The 20,959-nt window shown below is 40.8% G+C and overlaps 1 protein-coding gene and 1 non-coding gene across 3 annotated transcripts in view; one reads left to right on the forward strand and one right to left on the reverse strand.

Annotated features, from left to right (window-relative positions):
* Nucleotides 1-14,336: 14,336 nt before the first annotated feature.
* The window catches only part of ZNF385B (zinc finger protein 385B), a 362,959-nt gene continuing 356,336 nt past the window's right edge, over nt 14,337-20,959 (forward strand). The window contains exons 1-2 of one of the 2 annotated variants that reach the window (XM_069574271.1): nt 14,337-14,488; nt 15,135-15,455. In XM_069574271.1, the coding sequence (XP_069430372.1) occupies nt 15,137-15,455 (319 nt within the window). In that variant the 5' untranslated portion in view covers nt 14,337-14,488; nt 15,135-15,136. Of the gene's footprint in view, nt 14,489-15,134; nt 15,456-20,959 lie in introns of those variants that run through there. The other variant, XM_069574279.1, reaches the window with a different exon arrangement.
* On the reverse strand, nt 20,614-20,685 carry TRNAC-ACA (transfer RNA cysteine (anticodon ACA)). The gene has a single exon. It is a non-coding gene; the product is annotated as a tRNA-Cys (tRNA).

Genomic DNA, 20,959 nt, shown 5'->3' on the forward strand with positions numbered 1-20,959 from the left:
GCACTCAATATGCCAGCAAATTTGGAAACCTCAGCAGTGGCCACAGGACTGGAAAATGTTAGTTTTCATTCCAATATCAAAGAAAGGCAATGCCAAAGAATGCTCAAACTATCACACAATTGCACTCCTCTCACATGCTAGTAAAGTAATGCTCAAAATTCTCCAAGCCAGGCTTCAGCAATACATGAACCATGAACTTCGAGATTTTCAAGCTGGTTTTAGAAAAGGCAGAGGAACCAGAGATCAAACTGTCAACATCCACTGGATCACTGAAAAAGCAAGAGAGTTCCATAAAACTTCTATTTCTGCTTTATTGATTATGCCAAAGCCTTTGACTGTGTGGATCACAATAAACTTGGAAAATTCTGAAAGAGATGGGACTACTAGACCACCTGACCTGCCTCTTGAGAAACCTGTATGTAGGTCAGGAAGCAACAGTTAGAACTAGACATGGAACAACATACTGGTTCCAAATAGGAAAAGGAGTATGTCAAGGCTGTATATTTTCACCCTGCTTATTTAACTTCTATGCAGAGTACATCATGAGAAATGCTGGGCTAGAAGAAGCACAGGCTGGAATCAAGATTGCTGGGAGAAATATCAATAACCTCAGATATGCAGATGGCACCACCCTTATGGCAGAAAGTGAAGAGGAACTAAAAAGCCTCTTGATGCAAGTGAAAGAGGGAAAGTGAAAACGTTGGCTTAAAGCTCAACATTCTGAAAACTAAGATAATGGCATCTAGTCCCATCATTTCACAGGAAATAGATGGGGAAACAGTGGAAACAGTGTCAGACTTTATTTTGGGGGGCTCCAAAATCACTGCCGATGGTGATTGCAGCCATGAAATTAAAAGACACTCCTTGGAAGGAAAGTTATGACCAACCTAGATAGCATATTCAAAAGCAGAGACATTGCTTTGCCAACAAAGATCTGTCTAGTCAAGGCTATGGTTTTTCCTGTGGTCATGTATGGATGTGAGTATTGGACTGTGAAGAAAGCTGAGTGCCGAAGAATTGATGCTTTTGAACTGTGGTGTTGGAGAAGACTCTTGAGAGTCCCTTGGACTGCAAGGAGATCCAACCAGTCCATTCTAAAGGAGATCAGTCCTGAGTGTTCTTTGGAAGGACTGATGCTAAATCTGAAACTCCAATACTTTGGCCACCTAATATGAAGAGCTGACTGATTGGAAAAGACTGTGATGCTGGGAGGGATTGGGGGCAGGAGGAGAAGAGGACGACAGAGGATGAGATGCCTGGATGGCATGACTGACTCGATGGACATGAGTTTGAGTGAACTCTGGGAACTGGTGATGGGCAGGGAGGCCTGGCGTGCTGCAGTTCATGGGGTCGCAAAGTGTCGGACACGACTGGGTGACTGAACTGAACTGAACTGAATCAAAAATGGACTTAGGAACACTGCTTCCTAGAATTTAAGGAAATAACCATGGATATGCATAAAGACACAGATTAAAAAAAAATCCTTTCTAGGCATGTTTAATGTAAAAAAAAAAAAAAGTGAAAAAAACACTGTCATACCACCATCCATAGGTTCCAGGGGAAATGAAATTGTTCCAGAGATCCCTAATTCCCTAGAATTTGAAAGTGTTTGCAAGAAATGGCTGCAAAGGTCTTAGGGGTACTTTAGATTCCCTGGTCATACTCTTCTCCTCATATCTCAGGAATGAGACTCCAGTTTGGCTAAATTATCTCTGTAGGGGGAATATTTTGCTGTCATTAGGATTGAATATAAAGATGAATATTTAATGCAGAGAAAAATATTCTTGATGTATTAAGTGGAGAAGCAAGTTATAAATTGTGTACAGTAGTCAGGTTTTTCTAAATATATAGTTACATTTTAAAAAAATCTATGGTAGTGTGCTCTAAAATGCAAATCTCTGGTGGTGGATGTGAGGGAACTTTAATTTTCCTTCTTTTTATGATATTTGTCAAAAATTCTGTGTTGATCACATTACCTTTAAAAGCATTAATTGAAATAGATATACAACTCAGAGCATATTATAAATGTACAGCTTGATGAATTTATATATACAGCTGGTTACACACCTGTGTAACCAGTGCTGAGCTAAAGACATAGAACACCGTTGTTCCATTTTGTACTCACGTCCATCCTCAGCAGCACTAACACCTCCAAAGTGATGACTACCTTGGTTTCTGACAGCATGGATTAGTTCTACATAGTTTTGTACTTCGTATAGAGAGATGAAATCATACTAGTTAGACTTTTGATCTGGCTTCCTTTGCTTATTATCATATTGCGATACATCCTTCTTGTTGCATATAGTTGTAAATCATTAATTCTTATTGCCATATATTATTCCTTTGTGGGAATTAATATATTCCCCAAGCTTCCCTGGTGGCTCAGATGGTAAAGAATCCACCTGCAATGAGGGAGACATGGGTCCCATCCCTGGGTTGGGAAGATCTCTTGGAGGAGGAGGGCATGGAAACCCCCTCCAGTATTCTTGCCTGGAGAATCCCCATGGGTGGAGGTGGCTGATGGGCTACAGTCCATGGGGTTGCAAAGAGTCAGACGTGTCTGAGCGAAGCACAGCACATTCCGTCATGGGAATTGATGTAATACAATGTATTTACTCATTTTACTCTTGATGAGCATTTGCATACTTTTTAAGTTTGGGCCTATTATGAATAATGCTTCTAGGAACATTTTAATGAATATTGTACATTTGGTGAACATATCTGTATATTTCTGTTGGGTATATACCTACAAGTAGAATTGCTGGATCTTAGACTATGCTTATGCCCAGCTTTAGTAGATACTAGCAGTTTTCCAAAGTAATTGTACCAGCCTTTGTGGGAGCCCTTTAGGAGAAGTTCCTCAGTTTGCCATAGCTCCTCAGGTCTCTTGGGTGTGAGCCCCATTGGTCTTCAAAGCCAGATGTTTTGGAGGCTTTCCTATCAAATGCTGATCCTAAAAGTTGGAGTGCCTGATATGGGGTATGAATGTTTCACTCTGAGCTCTGGGTTTTGAGTTTATTCTTCATTGTACGTTGCTGTACCTGCCTGTGACGGGACTGAATCTCTACCGTTTCTACTTGATTTTTTGTCCTTTTCCTCTTGTTTGCCCAATGTGAAGAGGTTGCTCTGCTGATAAGATTATTTTTAGAGGGAATTGTCCCATATGTAGCTATAGATTCAGTTTGTCCATAGGAGAAGTAACTTAAGGATCTCCCTAAAAGATGATGCTATTAAGTGCTGCACTCAGTATGCCAGCAAATTTGGAAGACTCAGCCATGGCCACAGGACTGAAAAAGGTCAGTTTTCACTCCAATCCCAAAGAAAGGCAAAGCTAAAGAATGTTTAAACTACCACACAATTGCACTCATCTCACAAGCTAGCAATAGCAAAGGAATGCTCAAAATTCTCCGAGCCAGGCTTCAACAGTACATGAACCGTGAACTTCCAGATGGTCAAGCTGGATTTAGAAAAGGCAGAGGAACCAGATATCAAATTGCCAACATTTATTAGATCATAGAAAAAGCAAGAGCGTTCCAAAAAAATATCTACTTCTGCTTTATTGACTATGCCAAAGCCTTTGACTGTGTGGATCACAACAAATTGTGGAAAATTCTTCAAGAGATGGGAATGCCAGACCACCTGACCTGCCTCCTGAGAAATCTGTATGCAGAAGCAACAGTTAGAACTGGACGTGGAACAATGGACTGGTTCCAAATAGGGAAAGGAGTTCGTCAAGGCTGTATATTGTCATCCTGCTTATTTAGCTTATATGCAGAGTACATCATGCAGAATGATGGGCTGGATGAAGCACAAGCTGGAATCAGCATTGCCAGGAGAAATAACAATAACCTCAGATATGCAGATGACACCACCCGTATGGCAGAAAGTGAAGAAGAACTAAAGATCCTCTTGATGAAAGTGAAAGAGGAGAGTGAAAAATGTTGGTTTAAAATTCAACATTCAGAAAACGAAGATCATGGCATCTGGTCCCATCACTTCATGGGAAATAGATGGGGAAATAACAGAAACAGTGAGAAACTTTATTTTCTAGGGCTCCAAAATCACTGCAGATGGTGACTGCAGCCCTGAAATTAAAAGACACTTGCTCCTTGGAAGAAAAGTTATGACCAACCTAGATAGCATATCAAAAAGCAGAGACATTACTTTGCCAACAAAGGTCCGTCTAGTCGAAGGTATGATCTTTCCAGTAGTCATGTATGGATGTGAGAGTTGGATTATAAAGAAAGCTGAGCACCAAAGAATTGATGCTTTTGAACTGTGGTGTTGGAGAAGACTCTTGAGAGTCCCTTGGACATCCAGCCAGTCAATTCTAAAGGAAATCAGTCTTGAATATTCATTACAAGGACTGATGCTGAAACTAATACTTTGGCTTCCTGATGCAAAGTACTGACTCATGGAAAAGACCCTGATACTGGGAAAGATTGAAGGCAGGAGGAGAAGGGGACGATAGAGGATGAGATGTTTGGATGGCATCACTGACTTGATGGACATGAGTCTGAGCAAGCTCCGGGAGTTGGTGATGGACAGGGAAGCCAGTGTGCTGTAGTCCATGGGGTCTCAAAGAGTTGGACACAAGTGAGTGACTGAAGTAAACTGAAGGCTATTTTGAACCAGATATTTTTAATACAGAATGCTATTTTGAACCAGCTATTTTTAATACAGATCAGGGTTTAGAACCATGGAGTTATCCTTGGCACCAATCCCTCTCTCGTTCCTCAGTCCCATTCAAGCAATCCCCAGGTCCTCTTGATTTTTTTTCCTCAAGGTTTTTGAATCTATCCACTCTTCCTCTCTGGGGTCACCATCAGTATCCACCGACCATTTTCTATTGCTTGAATGATTTCTCAGTGTATCCATATTCATGTAACCACGTCCTTACTTTTCACCACATCTTTTATCTGCTCTGAAAGCCAAGTGATCTTTTCACAAGGCAAATCTGTTCATCCCAGTCCTCTAGTTTAAAGTGCTCTGCCCCTTCCCTAGACCAGCACCTCTGTTTGCTGTGCAAGGATTCTCATTACCTGGCCCCAGCTTAGTTCATTTCTTTAGCTCTTTCTGCTCTAGATGGGCTGGGCTGCTTCAGTTTGTCACACCTGCCATATTTCCGCCTCCTTCTGGACCTTTGCTCCTGCTTCTCCTTTATCTGGAATGTTCTTCCATTTACTCCTGTTTGTCTTTAGTTCTTACCTCAGACATTACCTCTCAGACTGCACGGACCAGGGCATCTCCCTATTAAAGATGTTAACTGCACTCTTTCTCTTCTCTGTACCAGAGGGGGAAATTTTAACTCTTTGTTAATCAATATGTACATAAATATAATCAATCTAAGAGCTCAGCTTCTAACATGTTTACATATTTGAACTCTTAATAAGCGTCTGTTATCCAACCATAGCTCTTTGAAACCAATATATGCATTTTAAAAGGCTAGAAATAAACAACAAAGGTAGTTCACTTTGAATGATAGGAATGTGGAAGGTTTTCTCCCAGTCTTTTCTGATCTTTGTATTTTTCTAAATTTTTAGAGTTGATGTAACTTACTTTTAATGGGTGAAAAGTGCAATAAGTTCAAAACTGTCTAGATAGTACGTACAGAGATTATGACTGTGTGCATATGTGTGTTATGTGATCCCTTTAGTTTTACTCTACACCCTCCCATGTGGCAAAAGCGAGAGAATACCATTCTTGCTTGTAAGCTTTTTAAGATGACCTGAGAGTTCAATGAATGGAGATGTTTCTCTCATGATGGGCAGGTCTGACCCATGTGAGGTCATCTCTTGAATTGCTTGCATTCCCTTCCATGCCTGGATGGCATGTTGGCAAGAATCTCAAGGAGCCAGGAGAGCTGCTTCCAGCTTCATGCACAGACTCAGATGTTGAGCTGCTGGAATGATTCCAAGGACTGCTCAGGAAAATGTTTAAGGTAGCATTCCTGCCCTGGCAATGCCAGGGGAGGAATGGGGCTGCAATGTCTGCCTTTGCCCAGGTCATCGTGATTTGAAGTTCCTTTTTTTTTTTTTTTTTTAGTTTTTTATTTTTTAAATTTTAAAATCTTTAATTCTTACATGCTTTCCCAAACATGAACCCCCCTCCCACCTCCCTCCCCATAACATCTTTCTGGGTCATCCCCATGCATCAGCCCCAAGCATGCTGCATCCTGCGTCAGACATAGACTGGCGATTCATTTCACATGATAGTATACATGTTAGAATGTCATTCTCCCAAATCATCCCACCCTCTCCCTCTCCCTCTGAGTCCAAAAGTCCGTTATACACATCTGTGTCTCTTTCCCTGTCTTGCATACAGGGTCGTCATTGCCATCTTCCTAAATTCCATATATATGTGTTAGTATACTGTATTGGTGTTTTTCTTTCTGGCTTACTTCACTCTGTATAATCGGCTCCAGTTTCATCCATCTCATCAGAACTGATTCAAATGAATTCTTTTTAACGGCTGAGTAATAAGAGACACATGTACCCCAATGTTCATCGCAGCACTGTTTATAATAGCCAGGACATGGAAACAACCTAGATGTCCATCAGCAGATGAATGGATAAGAAAGCTGTGGTACATATACACAATGGAGTATTACTCAGCCGTGATTTGAAGTTCCCTCTCCTGAGTTCTGTTGCTGTCTCAGGCCAAGCAGAGGGAGAATGAAATCCAGGATTTCTCACTGTAAAGACTGTGTAGCCAAGTCAATAAGTATTTCTCTCTCTAGGGCTTGATATGTATACCTTTTGGTGCATCAGTTCAGTTCAGTCACTCAGTTGTGTCCAACTCCCTGTGACCCCATGAACTACAGCACGCCAGGTCTCCCTGTCCATCACCAACTCCCGGAGTTTACCCAAACTCATGTCCATTGAGTTGGTGATGCCATCCAACCATCTCATCCTCTGTCGTCCCCTTCTCCTCCTGCCCTCAATCTTTCCCAGCATCAGTGTTTTCAAATGAGTCAGCTTTTTGCCTTAGGTGGCTAAAATATTGCAGTTTCAGCTTCAACATCAGTCCTTCCAATGAACACCCAGGACTGATCTCTTTTTGAATGGACTGGTTGGATCTCCTTGCAGTCCAAGGGACTCTCAAGAGTCTTCTCCAACACCACAATTCAAAAGCATCAATTCTTTGGCCCTCAGCTTTCTTTATAGTCCAGCTCTTACATCCATACATGACTACTGGAAAAACCATAGCCTTGACTAGACAGACCTTTGTTGGCAAAGTAACGTCTCTGTTTTTTAATATGCTATCTAGGTTGGTCATAACTTTCCTTCCAAGGAGTGGGCATCTTTTAATTTCATGGCTGCAGTCACCATCTGCATTGATTTTGGAGTCCAAAAAATTAAGTGAGCCAATGTTTCCCCATCTATTTGTCATATAGTGATGGGACCAGATGCCATGATCTTAGTTTTCTGAATGTTGAGCTTTAAGCTAACTTTTTCCACTCTCCTCTTTCACTTTCATCAAAGGCTCTATACTTCTTCACTTTCTGCCATAAGGGTGGTGTCATCTACATATCTGAGGTTATTGATATTTCTCCTGGCAATCTTGATTCCAGCTTGTGCTTCATCCAGTCCAGTGTTCCTCATGATGTACTCTGCGTATGTTAAATAGCAGGGTAACAATATACAGCCTTGACATACTCCTTTTCCTATTTGGAACCAGTATGTTGTTCCATGTCCAGTTCTAACTGTTGCTTCCTGACCTGCATACAGGTTTCTCAAGAAGCAGGTCAGGTGGTCTGGTAGTCCCATCTCTTTCAGAATTTTCCACAGTTTATTGTGATCCACACAGTCAAAGGCTTTGGCATAATCAATAAAGCAGAAATAGATGTTTTTCTGGAACTCTCTTGCTTTTTCAATGATCCAGTGAAAGTTTGCAATTTGATCTCTGGTTCCTCTGCCTTTTCTAAAACCAGCTTGAACATCTGGAAGTTCACGGTTCATGTATTGCTGAAGCCTGGCTTGGAGAATTTTGAGCATTACTTTACTAAGTGTGAGATGAGTACAATTGTGCGGTAGTTTGTGCATTCTTTGGCATTGCCTTTCTTTGGAATTGGAGTGAAAACTGACCTTTTCCAGCCCTGTGGCCACTGCTGAGTTTTCTAATTTTGCTGACATATAGAGTGCAGCACTTTCGCAGCATCACCTTTCAGGATTTGAAACAGTTCCACTGGAATTCCATCACCTCCACTAGCTTTGTTTGTAGTGATGTTTCTTAAGGCCCATTTGACGTCACATTCCAGGATGTCTGGTTCTAGGTGAGTGATCACACCATCGTGATTATCTGGGTTGTGAAGATCTTTTTTGTATAGTTCTTCCATGTATTCTTGCCACCTCTTCTTAATATTCTCTGCTTCTGTTAGGTCCATACCATTTCTGTCCTTTATCAAGCCCATCTTTGCATGAAATTTCCCTTGGTGTCTCTGATTTTCTTGAACAGATCTCTAGTCTTTCCTATTCTGTTCTTTTCTTCTATTTCTTTGCATTGATCACCGAAGAAGGCTTTCTCATCTCTCCTTGCTATTCTTTGGAACTCTGCATTCAGATGCTTATATCTTTCCTTTCCTCCTTTGCTTTTCACTTCCCTTCTTTTCACAGCTATCTAAGCCCTCCTCAGACAGCCATTTTGCCTTTTTTCATTTCTTTTCCATGGGGATGGTCTTGATCCCTGTCTCCTGTACAGTGTCATGAACGTTCATCTGTAGTTCATCAGGCACTCTATCAGATCTAGGCCTTTAAATCTATTTTTCACTTCCACTGTATAATCATAAGGGATTTGATTTAGGTCATATCTGGATGTTCTAGTGGTTTTCCCCACTTTATTCAATTTAAGTCTGAATTTGGCAATAAAGAGTTCATGATCTGAACCAGTCAGCTCCCAGTCTTGTTTCTGCTGACTGTATAGAGCTTCTCCATCTTTGGCTGCAAAGAATATAATCAATCTGATTTTGGTGTTGGCTATCTGGTGATGTCCATGTGTGGAGTCTTCTCTTGTGTTGGTGCATCACCAAAAACCAAATGTTAAAATCAGTATTTGCCTAAGGTTAAAGCCCAGTACCATCATTCAAATGACTTTTGAGATATGGAAGCAGAAAATTGTATCATATAATAAATTGAAGTATTATTGAACTACTGTCTCTTTGAGGTAATAATTTTGATCTCTCTAGCCTAGAGTTCGAACTCAAGTCTCCTGCATTGCAGGCAGGTCTTTTCCAGCCGAGCCACAAGGGAAGCCCAAGAATACTGGAGTAGGTAGCCTATCCCTTCTCCAGGGAATCTTCCCAACCCAGGAATTGAACCAGGTTCTCCTGTATTGCAGGTGGATTCTTTCCCAACTGAGCTATCAGGGAAGCCCATCATATAATAAATTTAAGTATTATTAAATTATTATCTCCTTGAGGTCCTAAGTTTGAGGTAACAATGCTGGCCTTTTGCTTTATTCTCAGAAAGTGAGAAGAATCCAAAGTAGGATCTTTTCCCAAAATGATTCATTCCCTAATGGAAGTAAATAAATAAAAACTAAATATTGTGCTTAATGATGATTAGTTTAACATTGTCAAAGCAAATATAGCACATAATTCTACATAGTTTAGAATCATGATATAATCTAGTATCTTCATAATTTGATTTATCAGATAATAAATATTTATACGTCAAAATAAGTACCTATTCTGCCTATTGTTGTAGAACTAGTGCTGGATTTAGTTGTCAGTTTCTCTATTTGACTGATTGAAATATTTCAGTAATTATTTTTGTATAAAATTAACAGTTTCATAATTAACACTAATTATTGTAACATTTTATTCTTGCAATAAGAAACATGCATTTTTTATTTCTGATAGAATCTCAGTGTACTAGGCATATAAGGATATTTTCGATTCTAGTTTCATTTGAAATGCAAATATATATATTTGGAATTGATCTTCTGGCACTAAGAGTAATATACATTCCTTGTTCTCATTATTGACATTGTGATACTATTTGTGCATAATGGTAACTTGAACAACTCAGAAGATTAAAGGTGTCAGCAAAGACATTGATTTACATACACATACAACTATTGAGTCTTCTGAAAGCCAAGAGCAGTTTAACTAGCAGGTCTTGTTTGAAGCTGTACTTCAGCTGAATTAATTATAGCAACTATTTCGTTTTACTAAAGGTTTATGGAGCATCTTCTAAGTGCTAGGCTTCTAGCTGGTTAAAGATACAGAAATAATGAATGAGCATAAACTAACCTTGTTTTACTTATCTTTGGGTAACTCTAATGCCCCAGTCTGTTTACCCTTCACATTAGCTTATCCAAAATAGTTCAAATTTCTACTCTACTTGGGGTAAGAATTCCAGTATTTTACCAGCTTGCCCTTCTTGCATGATTTTTTTTTTTTTTGAATCCCTGAGATATCCCAAGCTAGTGGTTAATTTACATCTTAACTAGCTGTCTGGTTCTAGACTACACATCATTTTTTTGCTAGTCACTGACATCCTTAAGCCCCTTGCTGCTATTCTCCCATGGATGTCTTTAACCCCAGGTGTCATTCCAGACTCTCACACAGTTTCCTCATCAGCTGTGATGTTTGCATGACTTCACTGTTGACTTCAGAATTTTTTTTTAAAAAGGCAACACAGAGAGAATTTGATAGTTATTCCTGGATATTAAAATTCTCTGAGTTCACAGACCAAAGCCCTCCATAGGCATTCTCTCTTGTTCAGCCTTCTCTGCCCAGTCTCAGGCTTGTCTCTGTCTCAGGGATCAGTTTACCTCCCCACAAATGGAATATCTGGAACAAGTTTCTCATACCTGCATACAGGTTCCCTGTTCCCCAGGCCCAGAGGCAGTCACAGGCTGTATCTACTTCCTGCTCCCATCAATCTTGTAGTAAGACTCACAGTGGAACAATATTTTCCTTTTGTGGTAACCCTACCCTTCCAAATAAGTGTGGTCTCTCCATAAAATCTTCATGACAAGAGTAGTATTTTCCCTAAAGATGAGTTTATGAACCTGAAATGATCCCCAGTTCAGTATAGTGTAACAGTATAGTACAATTTGAAATTCAGCGATCTCAGACCATTCTTGTTTCTAAGGTAAGATGTATTTACATTCTTCCTGTGGCTTCCAGTCTTTACCTCTGAATCAGCTGCTTTTTGTTTAAATTTATTACAAAAGACAATTGGATAGCTACACAGGTCAGGGCCAGTTTTAGAGAAAGTTGTTAAATATAAAATTTCCTGACACATTGCATCTTGGTTATTTAAAAATCACTCTTTAATGGCAACCCACTCCAGTATTCTTGCTTGGAAATTCCATGGACTGAGGAGCCTGGTGGGCTGCAGTCCATGGGGTCGCAGGGAGTTGGACACGACTGAGCGCCTTCACTTCACTTCAGTTTTAGATCGTTACTGACTACCCCATCAGGGCTTCCATGATGGCTGAGTAGCAAAGAACCCGCCTGCCGTGCAGGAGACGCAGGAGGCATGGGTTTGATCCCTGGGTTGAGAAGATCCCCTGGAGGAAGAAATGACAACCCACTCCAGTATTCTTGCTTGGAAATTCCATGGACAGAGGAGCCTGGTGGGCTACAGTCCACAAGGTTGCAAAGAGTCGGACATGACCAAAGCGACTGATGATGCACACACGACTATCCCATCCTGTCTTTTCCCCCAAAGCAGTAACTCAAGGAACAACTTTCTTATTCCTTGACCGGTACCAAAATATAGTATTCTGTCATAGATGTTAAATGCTTGGCCATATAACCTGATAAAATAGTACAAAAAAGACATAGAATACTTGGTCTGATTATCTTGACCTCTCTTACCTTCCATGTAAGCCCACCAAACTATCCAGAGCAGAGCACTGCCCACAGCTCTGTTTAAAATTCGATGCCTCTCAAGGTCCTTCTCCCCTGTGCAAGTGAAACATGTAATTTAAGATAGTCTGATAAAAACACTTTAAAATAAAAAGTGGGATTTTTCTTTTCTTTTCTTTTCTTTTCTTTTACTTAAACTATTACCCAATGGCACCCTACTCCAGTACTCTTGCCTGGAAAATCCCATGGATGGAGGAGCCTGGTAGGCTGCAGTCCATGGGGTCACTGAGGGTCGGACACGACTGAGCGACTTCACTTTCACTTTTCACTTTCATGCATTGGAGAAGGAAATGGCAACCCACTCCAGTGTTCTTGCCTGGAGAATCCCAGGGATGGGGGAGCCTGGTGGGCTACCGTCTATGCGGTCGCACAGAGTTGGACACGACTGAAGTGATTTAGCTTAGCCCAAAGGATGACATTATAAATGTTTTCACCACACGTAGCTTAGAAATTATATCATCTCAGACCGAAAGTAGATGCTGAGACTCTGATATCTTGCTTCAATACTACCTCTAGGTCCTTTTCCCGAAACCTCTGGTATTAAATATATTCTGCTTGCAAGTGGCTATTAACAGGGGCTGAACTTATTTTTCTCCTAAGAGGGAAGAAGTGTGGTGAAGCCAGCACAGAACTAATCAACCGGGACTTGATGGACAGAATGCACACCCTACCCCCAGGCATTGTGTCCTCCCTAGAGTGGCCCACAGACCCGATGCTGGAGGCTTGGGAGATCATCTGTAAATGAGAAAGCAAAATAGGGATCAAAGTTATGAAGGGTTCTGGCATTATGCAGAGATTACAAGGGAATTCTAGAGTAGCCATTTATTTCATTTTAAAGCCACTTATTTCTTGGACAAATGACAATCAGAAAGCATTGGTAAGCTGACTGTATCTTTTATAATACAAAGAAGTCATTTTTTAGATTTCAAATTTAAAAGGGAGCATATGATGTATGTCCTATTTCTGTGAAATACCATGGGTTAATTAGGAACATGGGCAAGTCCACCGACCTCCAGATAAGTTGAACTTTCAAATGGAAGTATCATCATTACCCAGCTGAGTCAAGGATATTCATTGCTTGAGGTAAAATTTAACACTTAGATTTCAATGATTTAATGAGATGATGCCTGACCTCACTTTGCAAAGTTAAAAAGTTATTGGTTTTCCTTATGTTTTACAATAGATTAGTTTTCTAAGCAAGGCATAATATTTTAATGACAAGTTTATTTTCAAAATTATTTTTTTATTATTTAGTTCAGTAATTCCTATGATAAATTTTAATATTTTAGGACAGGGTACAAAGTAATACGTTTGAACATAACTTTCATATGGCACTAATATTTTCTCAAGTTTTATGTGGAAAAGGGCTTTGTGACACCATAGCATTTTTGATTTAGGGACTAAAGCAAAAAATATTGATATATGGGCAGTTCAAATCACATTTCAATTATAACGGAATTATTTTTTGTAACTCAGTTATAGGAATTGCTTAAACCTGATTTTTGTGTAGTCTGAATAGATTTTAAGGAAGAATATTGTCTATTTGGAGAGCTGAAAGGAATAGATTCATTTGGAAAGTTTTGTGAAATAAAGAGTTCCTTAAATTGGTGGCATCAGGGTAAAGTATTTACAAACCAAAGAGGTTTGACACATCAAAATTAGTAACATTCTAACAGTTCTCTGAAGGTTATGGTTTGGCATATGGTATGATGCATATGGCAGTTTGCAAAAAGGTGTGTGAGTGTGAAGCAGTTCTTGGCATACTGTATACATGGAATCAATATCTCTATGGTCATACCTTGTACTATAATTTATTTTCTGAATTTTAAACATTTAACTGGTGACTGCTCCAAATACAGACTATCCTTTAGTTGCTCCTCCCTAGAGCTGCAAGCCTAATTGGATCAATCAACTGCTCAGACCAAGATCTTGGAGTTTTTCCCACAGGCAGAATCCCTCACAAGCTACGATCCTCCCTTTGTCTGAACACTTCATCCCTCATAGCACGCTAAGGTCCACCTCAGCCAAATCTTTTTCATGGATGCCCCCTTTCACTTAGTTTTTGCCCAAATATTCTTGAATATCGTTCTCCTCTTTCCTCTATGAGAGTATCTTTTTCTTTATTCTAGTTGAGAACCGAAAACATGGTAATAGTCACATTGATATGTACAAAACACGGGTAATATTGGTATTAACTAAAATGAAAAAAATTACATATGTTAAAGTGGAACTGAACAAAATAAAAAGCCGAGGCTATCTTCATTACTCAAGGTTCTTCAGGTACTGGAAAGGCTCCTTTAAAATCTTTACTTAGATTATAATTTATCATTATATCCTTGTCTAGATAAATGAAAATCAGCACTTAAACCAAATGTTATCTTAGTCTGTTTTACTTTTTTCTATTTTTCAATTGTTGGATTACCATATATCGTATTTTTATTATTTTGTATTTCAGATGTTCTGCATTTCAGCCTCATCAAAGACTAAATTGATGTTTATGGGCTAATCTGGACACCTAAAAACAATTTGTTTCACTTCATCTATAAGAAAATATGTTCAAATTCTCACTGGCTGACTTATAAAGGGGCTTTTGGAATACAACCCAATGTAAGTTTCAAACATAATGTGTTTTAGTCTTTGCTGCTCACCTCCTCCCCTAGGTAGAGTGTATATTTGTTGGCCGGTGTGGGGGTGTGTGTGTGTATCATATATACCTCTGTGTCTACACATATCCCTTCTGACAGTATGGATTCATAGCACCCTTTATCCTTTCCTTAAACAGATCCAGAAATGAGGTTTATGCCCCGCTGCCCCCAGAGTTCACACTCTGTTGGGGAAACAAACTTAAACCAAATGACTGCACACATACATAGGAAGTAGACAGGGTGAGGTGTTCTGAAGGGAGGTCACATAGCGCATGTAGACAGGAATCTGCTTATTTCCAGGGTCAGACAACTTTCCCGGAGAGAGTAATGCACCAGCTAAGGTCTTGGGGTAGGCAGGAGTTAAAAGGGCAAAAGAACTGAGAGGTGATGGGAGAAGGCGACAGGAAGGAGTGGAAAATGCTCCAGACAGAGGGAGCACATGTGCAAAGATCATGTCTGCTCAGGTAAGTACTTTGGATGATTTTTTCCAAGCATGACTGCTGAGTAGCTGGGAGACTTTAGCTTAAACCATACCATGAAAACTAATCATAATCATACTAGAAAATAAGAAGGCATATATTTTACAAGCATTTGTACTTTTTTTTAAGGTATGAAGTATTCCTTAAGCCCTGACAACTACTCTGAAGATGGAATTATGAATATGGCAACTTTTCTAAGGGGCTTTGAAGAAAAAGGGATAAAGAACGACAGGCCTGAGGACCAGCTGAGTCAAGAGAAAAAGAAAATTCTCTTCTCCTTCTGTGAGGTGTGCAACATCCAGCTAAACTCTGCAGCCCAGGCCCAGGTCCATTACAATGGCAAATCTCACCGCAAGCGAGTCAAGCAGCTGAGTGATGGACAGCCCTCATCCCCAGCCCAGGGCTCCGGGCCGCCACCCCCAGCCAGCCCCAGTACCCACACCAGCACAGGTAGGTAGGGGCCTGGGGCCCCATTTCCTGCTGGGAGAAATGCTTCCGCTCTAGAAAACGAAGGATTTAGAGCATGGCTTATCTTTCACCTTAAAACTACTGCCACAGCGTATATTCTTCTTCCTACAGGTAAAATCCAAGAGCTGTTTGTTACTTCTCAGAATACATTTAAAAATTGCTATTAATCTATATTATACTAGGCACAAATATATACATATATATATACACACACACACACACATATATACACACATACACACAATTTGTATGTTGGATTGTAGGCTTAATTCTATATCTCCATAGCATGCAATCATTCCTTGACTTATTTTGAAATGTGTTTCAGATGAATGGTGATGTCCATTTTTTCTCCTTTCTGCAAAATGAGGCTTTCTTTCATCTCCTTCCTCTGCTTCCCATTGAGTAGCATACTATTAGATTGTATATAAAAAGCTCCAGCTTTATTTATAACACCCTGTGATACAGGAAAGGAGCATTCCTCTTGTGTGCTACAAGCCTTATATTCTTTTTGGGAGTTGGCAGCCGCATGCCGGCCGTGTTCTAACAACGGGAACAGGCATTGCCAAAACCAACAAGGCTTACCTCTGAGGTCCAGCGCCGCGGCAAGCTCTTTCCCTGCCTCTTGCCTCTCACCCTTTCCTGTGGGCTGGGCAGAAGTGGAGGCTTAGGGATTTTCTCATTCCTGAAACGGCCCAGATTTCTTCACAGTCTTACAAATCCTTTATCCTCGGGCAAGGCTGCCTCTTCCCCATTGATGGTCTTTGGGTAACCTCATCTCTGACATAACTAAAGAAAATGTGAAGTGTACTATTTTCCATGGTGAAGATTTCTACAGAAAGTAGGTATCTTCCACAGGTTTACCTGGGAGGCCAGAATAATCCTCCTCCTAAGAGTGGGAGAAAACTCCAAATTCTTCTCCAGCAAGTGTTTGCTTTGGTAATGAGGCTTCAACTTGAAGAGATGTGTTGGGGTACAGCCCTTTGTAGGAATTTCACTTGGTGCTGTTACATACTGCTTGATTTCATGAAGTTATATCATGATCCATATTGAGCTCCAGCAAAAGGGGCTTGTGTGTGTTTGCTGTAATCAATTTTGTATTTCTAGCTAAACCTAACTTCTGTTTACCCAGTATATGATTTAATTTCATTATTTTCCTCAGTCAATATTTATCATATTGTGAAAGAACTTATAGGAACTTACAGGATTTACTTATAGGAACTTACAGGATTACACATTTATTATAATGTGCTGTGCTTAGTTGCTCAGTCATGTCTGACTCTTTGTGACCCCCATGGACTGTAGCCCACCAGGCTCCTCTGTCCATGGGGATTCTCCAGGCAAGAATATTAGAGTGGGTTGCCATGCCTTCCTCCAGGGGATCTTTTCAACCCAGGGATCAAACCCAGGTCTCCGTACTGCAGGTGGAACCTTTACCATCTGAGCCACCAGGGAAGCCCTTTGTTATAATTGAGAAAGATTACTTTTCTGTTTTCTATTTACTTATTATGATGATAATTTTTATAAATATTTGCAGATGCATTAGTGTGTCTGTATTTACATGTTAAAAATATAGTTGGTATTGTTGAAGCTGAAACTCCAATACTTTGGCCACCTGATGCGAAGAGCTGACTCATTTGAAAAGACCCTGATGCTGGGAAAGATTGGGGGCAGGAGGAGAAGGGGACGACAGAGGATGAGATGGTTGGATGGCATCACCGACTCAACAGACATGAGTTTGAGTAAACTCCAGGAGTTGGTGACGGACAAGGAGGCCTGGCGTGCTGCAGTTCATGGGGCAAAGAGTTGGACATGACCGAGCAACTGAACTGAACTCAACTGAGGGTAAAAACTGATGAGTCTCTTGCATCTAAATCAGAGGGTAAATAACCCTGAATCCAATATCTATGTTAACCTGTGGTTTCTAAAAGAAGTAATATTAATAGATAACATTCATGGAACATTTTCTGTGGAGCATATTTTGTCCCTAAAATAAGAACCTTATAGGAATTTTCTCATTTAATCTTCTCATGAACCCTGAGGTAGGTACTAAGATTATTCCTAATTTATAGAATAGGAACAGAGGTGCAGAGATAAAATTTATTCAGGTTTTTACAGCATGGAAATGGCAGATCAGAGTTCCAACCATATTTAAGAAATAGTGAGGCCATAATTCTTCAGCACTACTTTGCTGCTGTCTTTTACTGTGTGATAAACTCAGATTAAATTCAGACCCATGTGCTGTAATATATATGTGGTCACAAATGGTTACTATCATGGTAAACTACCTCTCTCTAATGGGCTTTGAAAACAGATATTTAAAGCTCCAATTCATGAATTTTTCCATCTTTCTCTCATGCTAATGAAATTATCCAGCTGATATAAAATACATTTAGTTAAGATGTATACAGAATATTATGGATAATATTCTATAAATAAAACATAGCTCATTATCTAGTAGAACACAGTATATTAATATATAGTAAAATGGGTGAGAAAATGAGATAGCTTTTCAAGTTTTACATTAGGCAGAAAGGAGTGTTTTCATTTACTGATAACATAGTGATTCAGAAGACTTGGGTTTAGCATGTGATGAAGGCAAGTCACTTAACATCTGAAATTGGTTAGCATTAATCCTCCCATCTGAAAAAAACTGAGGATAATAATGTCTTCTCTTTGAAATAGAAATTGGACATAGATGTATGTACAAAGATGATTATGACGATCTATAATTTGAAAATACAAACTGTATCCTGAATGTCCAATAGAAGAAAGGTTAAATACATATTATTACATTGTAAGATGATTGATAGAAGCCATAGTCATTAAAAGTCATATTTAATGTAACCCTGTGAAAGGGGAGACTGCCCATGGTCTCATGCCAAGGGAAACAACAGGCCCTAGAGGGGAATATACCTTAGTGCCGCTGTGCGGGCGTGTGCACGTTATCGTTGAGAGTCTCAACTCAGTGGAGAGCAAGCCTGGCATGGTTTGACTTATTTCCAGGCCCTTTCCTCAGTTTTGACCAATTGCCTATCTATTCCCCCCCTGGAATTATGGAGGTGTGGGGGAGGTGGCCTTGCCCTACAGCCTTGACAAAGTTGTGGGCCATTCTTGGTGCATGCGCACATGCATACGTAGTTGCTCAGTCGTGTCCGACTCTTTGTGACCACCTGGACTGCAGCCCTCCAAGCTACTCATCTAGGTAATTGCTATTCTGGTTGTGGGTCACAGTTGCTCCTAACAGAGCCTGTGGATGAAGAGTTCCCTTCGGTCCCATAGACATGGGGAGTCCCTGAGATTTAGCTGTATCTTCCAGCTTACCTTAAGTTGGTAGCAAAAGACTATCCCCCCACTGTGTGTGCCTCTTTTTCCCACAGAGTTATCCCTGGCAAGGTTGTGTCCTCCTCTCTCATCTGTGTGCCAGTTCTTGGGGCTTGAGGTCATGTGCAGAATCCACCTGACAACTAACATTCTTCTTGAAAACCTAGAGCTACTGGGGCCCAGGCAGGTAGAGGTGGAGTAGCTGGAGCTGGGGGGCTTCCCTCCACATTTCTCTTACCTGCTCAGGCAGCACAGGGGAGGCCGGCAAGTCCACTGACAAATCAGGTACTTCATCAGGGAACAAAACGCCAATCTCCCCTTTGTGCTCATCACTTGGCTTTAGGGACTTACACTTATCCCTCAAAAAGAAAAGATATACAGGAGTCCTAATCCCCAGTACTTCAGGATGTGACCTTATTTGGAGATAGAAATCTTTACAAAGGAAATTAAATTAAAACAAGGTCATTAGTGTTGACTCTAATCCAGTATGACTGGTGTCCTTATAAAAAGGGGAATCTGGGTTGAACGACAGGTACACACATAGGGAAGATGATGTGAAAACACAGGGGGAAGGGAATCATCTTCACACTGAGGAGAGAGGCCTGGAACCGGCCCTTCCGTCAGCAAGAACCCATCCCGCAGTACCTTCATTTTGGACTCCTGGCCTCCAGAACTGTGAGATGATAAATCTGTATTGGTAAGCCACCCAGTCTGTGGTACTTTGTTAAAACAGCCTGAGCAGATTAACACAGGGAGGAAAACAGAAGCATGTCTCCTCCCCAGAGGAGAGTTGTAGACATAGCCTTCCAACAACTGGTAACTTCAGAGGGAACTTCCCCTTCTCTCTGTCAGTCTTGTTATGCTTTTGGGGTTGGCAGGTTAGGTGTGGGGTGCACAGGGTGGCTAGTTGGGACTTGAGCCATTTTTCTGAATAAGAGGTGACTGACCCTTAACCACTGGCAGTTCTTTCACTAAATTTAGAATTTAGTATGTTCCTTTTGGAAGAATAGGAAGATGCTTAGAGTGTACCTAAAACTATTTTAGAACACTCTGGGCTACAGAAAGAAGAATTAGAGGGGAAGCAAAAAGAGCTTAAATAACTTTGTCTGCGTGAGAAGGATCCCTACGCCTTTCCCCTTCCAGAACCAAGGAGAGGTGGAAATAACAGAGAACCACAGATAACTCTTGGTTTTGGACAAAATAGTTGCAGGCTTCTATCCCTCTAGTGATCCACAAAGACTGGTGTTCCTGGTCCCTAGCAAGGTGAGCAGATGGACCTGAAGCAGGCTTCTGACTGCCTGTGAGCTTAGTGAGCCCAGAGGCTGCTGGATGAGCCTGGGGACCTTAGAGGAGCTCCTGGGAGGAGCAAGGAAGCAGCTTTTACAGCGTCTGGGATTGGAGCAGTGGCCGTGCAATGTTTCCCATGTACCATGAGCAAAGTGCAGGCCTACCTGAAGGTCCCTCATAGTTGTTAACCAGGGAACACCCTCACAGTGCCAGAAGATAAATACCAGACAGAAAGCAAAATCTCCCAGCAGATGCCTGTGTGCAGAAGCGACAACCAGGCCATAAACTCTCCTATCTGAGCCTTCGCACTACGTAACCCTATAAGCACCCTCTGTTCCCGACTCCAAATCTAGATGGAACTTCCAGGAAAGAGGCACCCCATACTGCCTGAGAGTCAGTTTTTGTTACCACATGTGATAAGTTTTGTAAGAAAGTGAAAACCCCATGGACTGTAGCCTACCAGGCTCCTCCATCCATGGGATTTTCCAGGCAAGAGTAATGGAGTGGGGTGCCATTTCCTTTTCCAAGGATCTTCCCAACCCAGGGATCGAACCTGGGTCTCCTGCATTGTAGGCAGACGCTTTACCATCTGAGCCACCAGGGAATTTATCATTAGCAGGTTTGCCTTTAAAGGCTGACCAAAGGAAGTTTTTCAAATAGAAAGGACATGGTAGAAGAATACACCTTAGAGCTTCAGGAAGGAAGAAATGACTGAAAAAGCAGAAATAAACATTGTAAAGCAATTATACTTCAATAAAAATTAAACAGAGAAAAAGCAAAAATATAGGTGCATACAATAACTGTGTCAGTAAGGGTTCTCCAGCGGAGAAGGCACTTGGCACCCCACTCCAGTACACTTGCCTGGAAAATCCCATGGG

Source organism: Ovis canadensis, chromosome 2 (assembly GCF_042477335.2).
Source record: "Ovis canadensis isolate MfBH-ARS-UI-01 breed Bighorn chromosome 2, ARS-UI_OviCan_v2, whole genome shotgun sequence".
Lineage (NCBI taxonomy): Eukaryota > Metazoa > Chordata > Mammalia > Artiodactyla > Bovidae > Ovis > Ovis canadensis.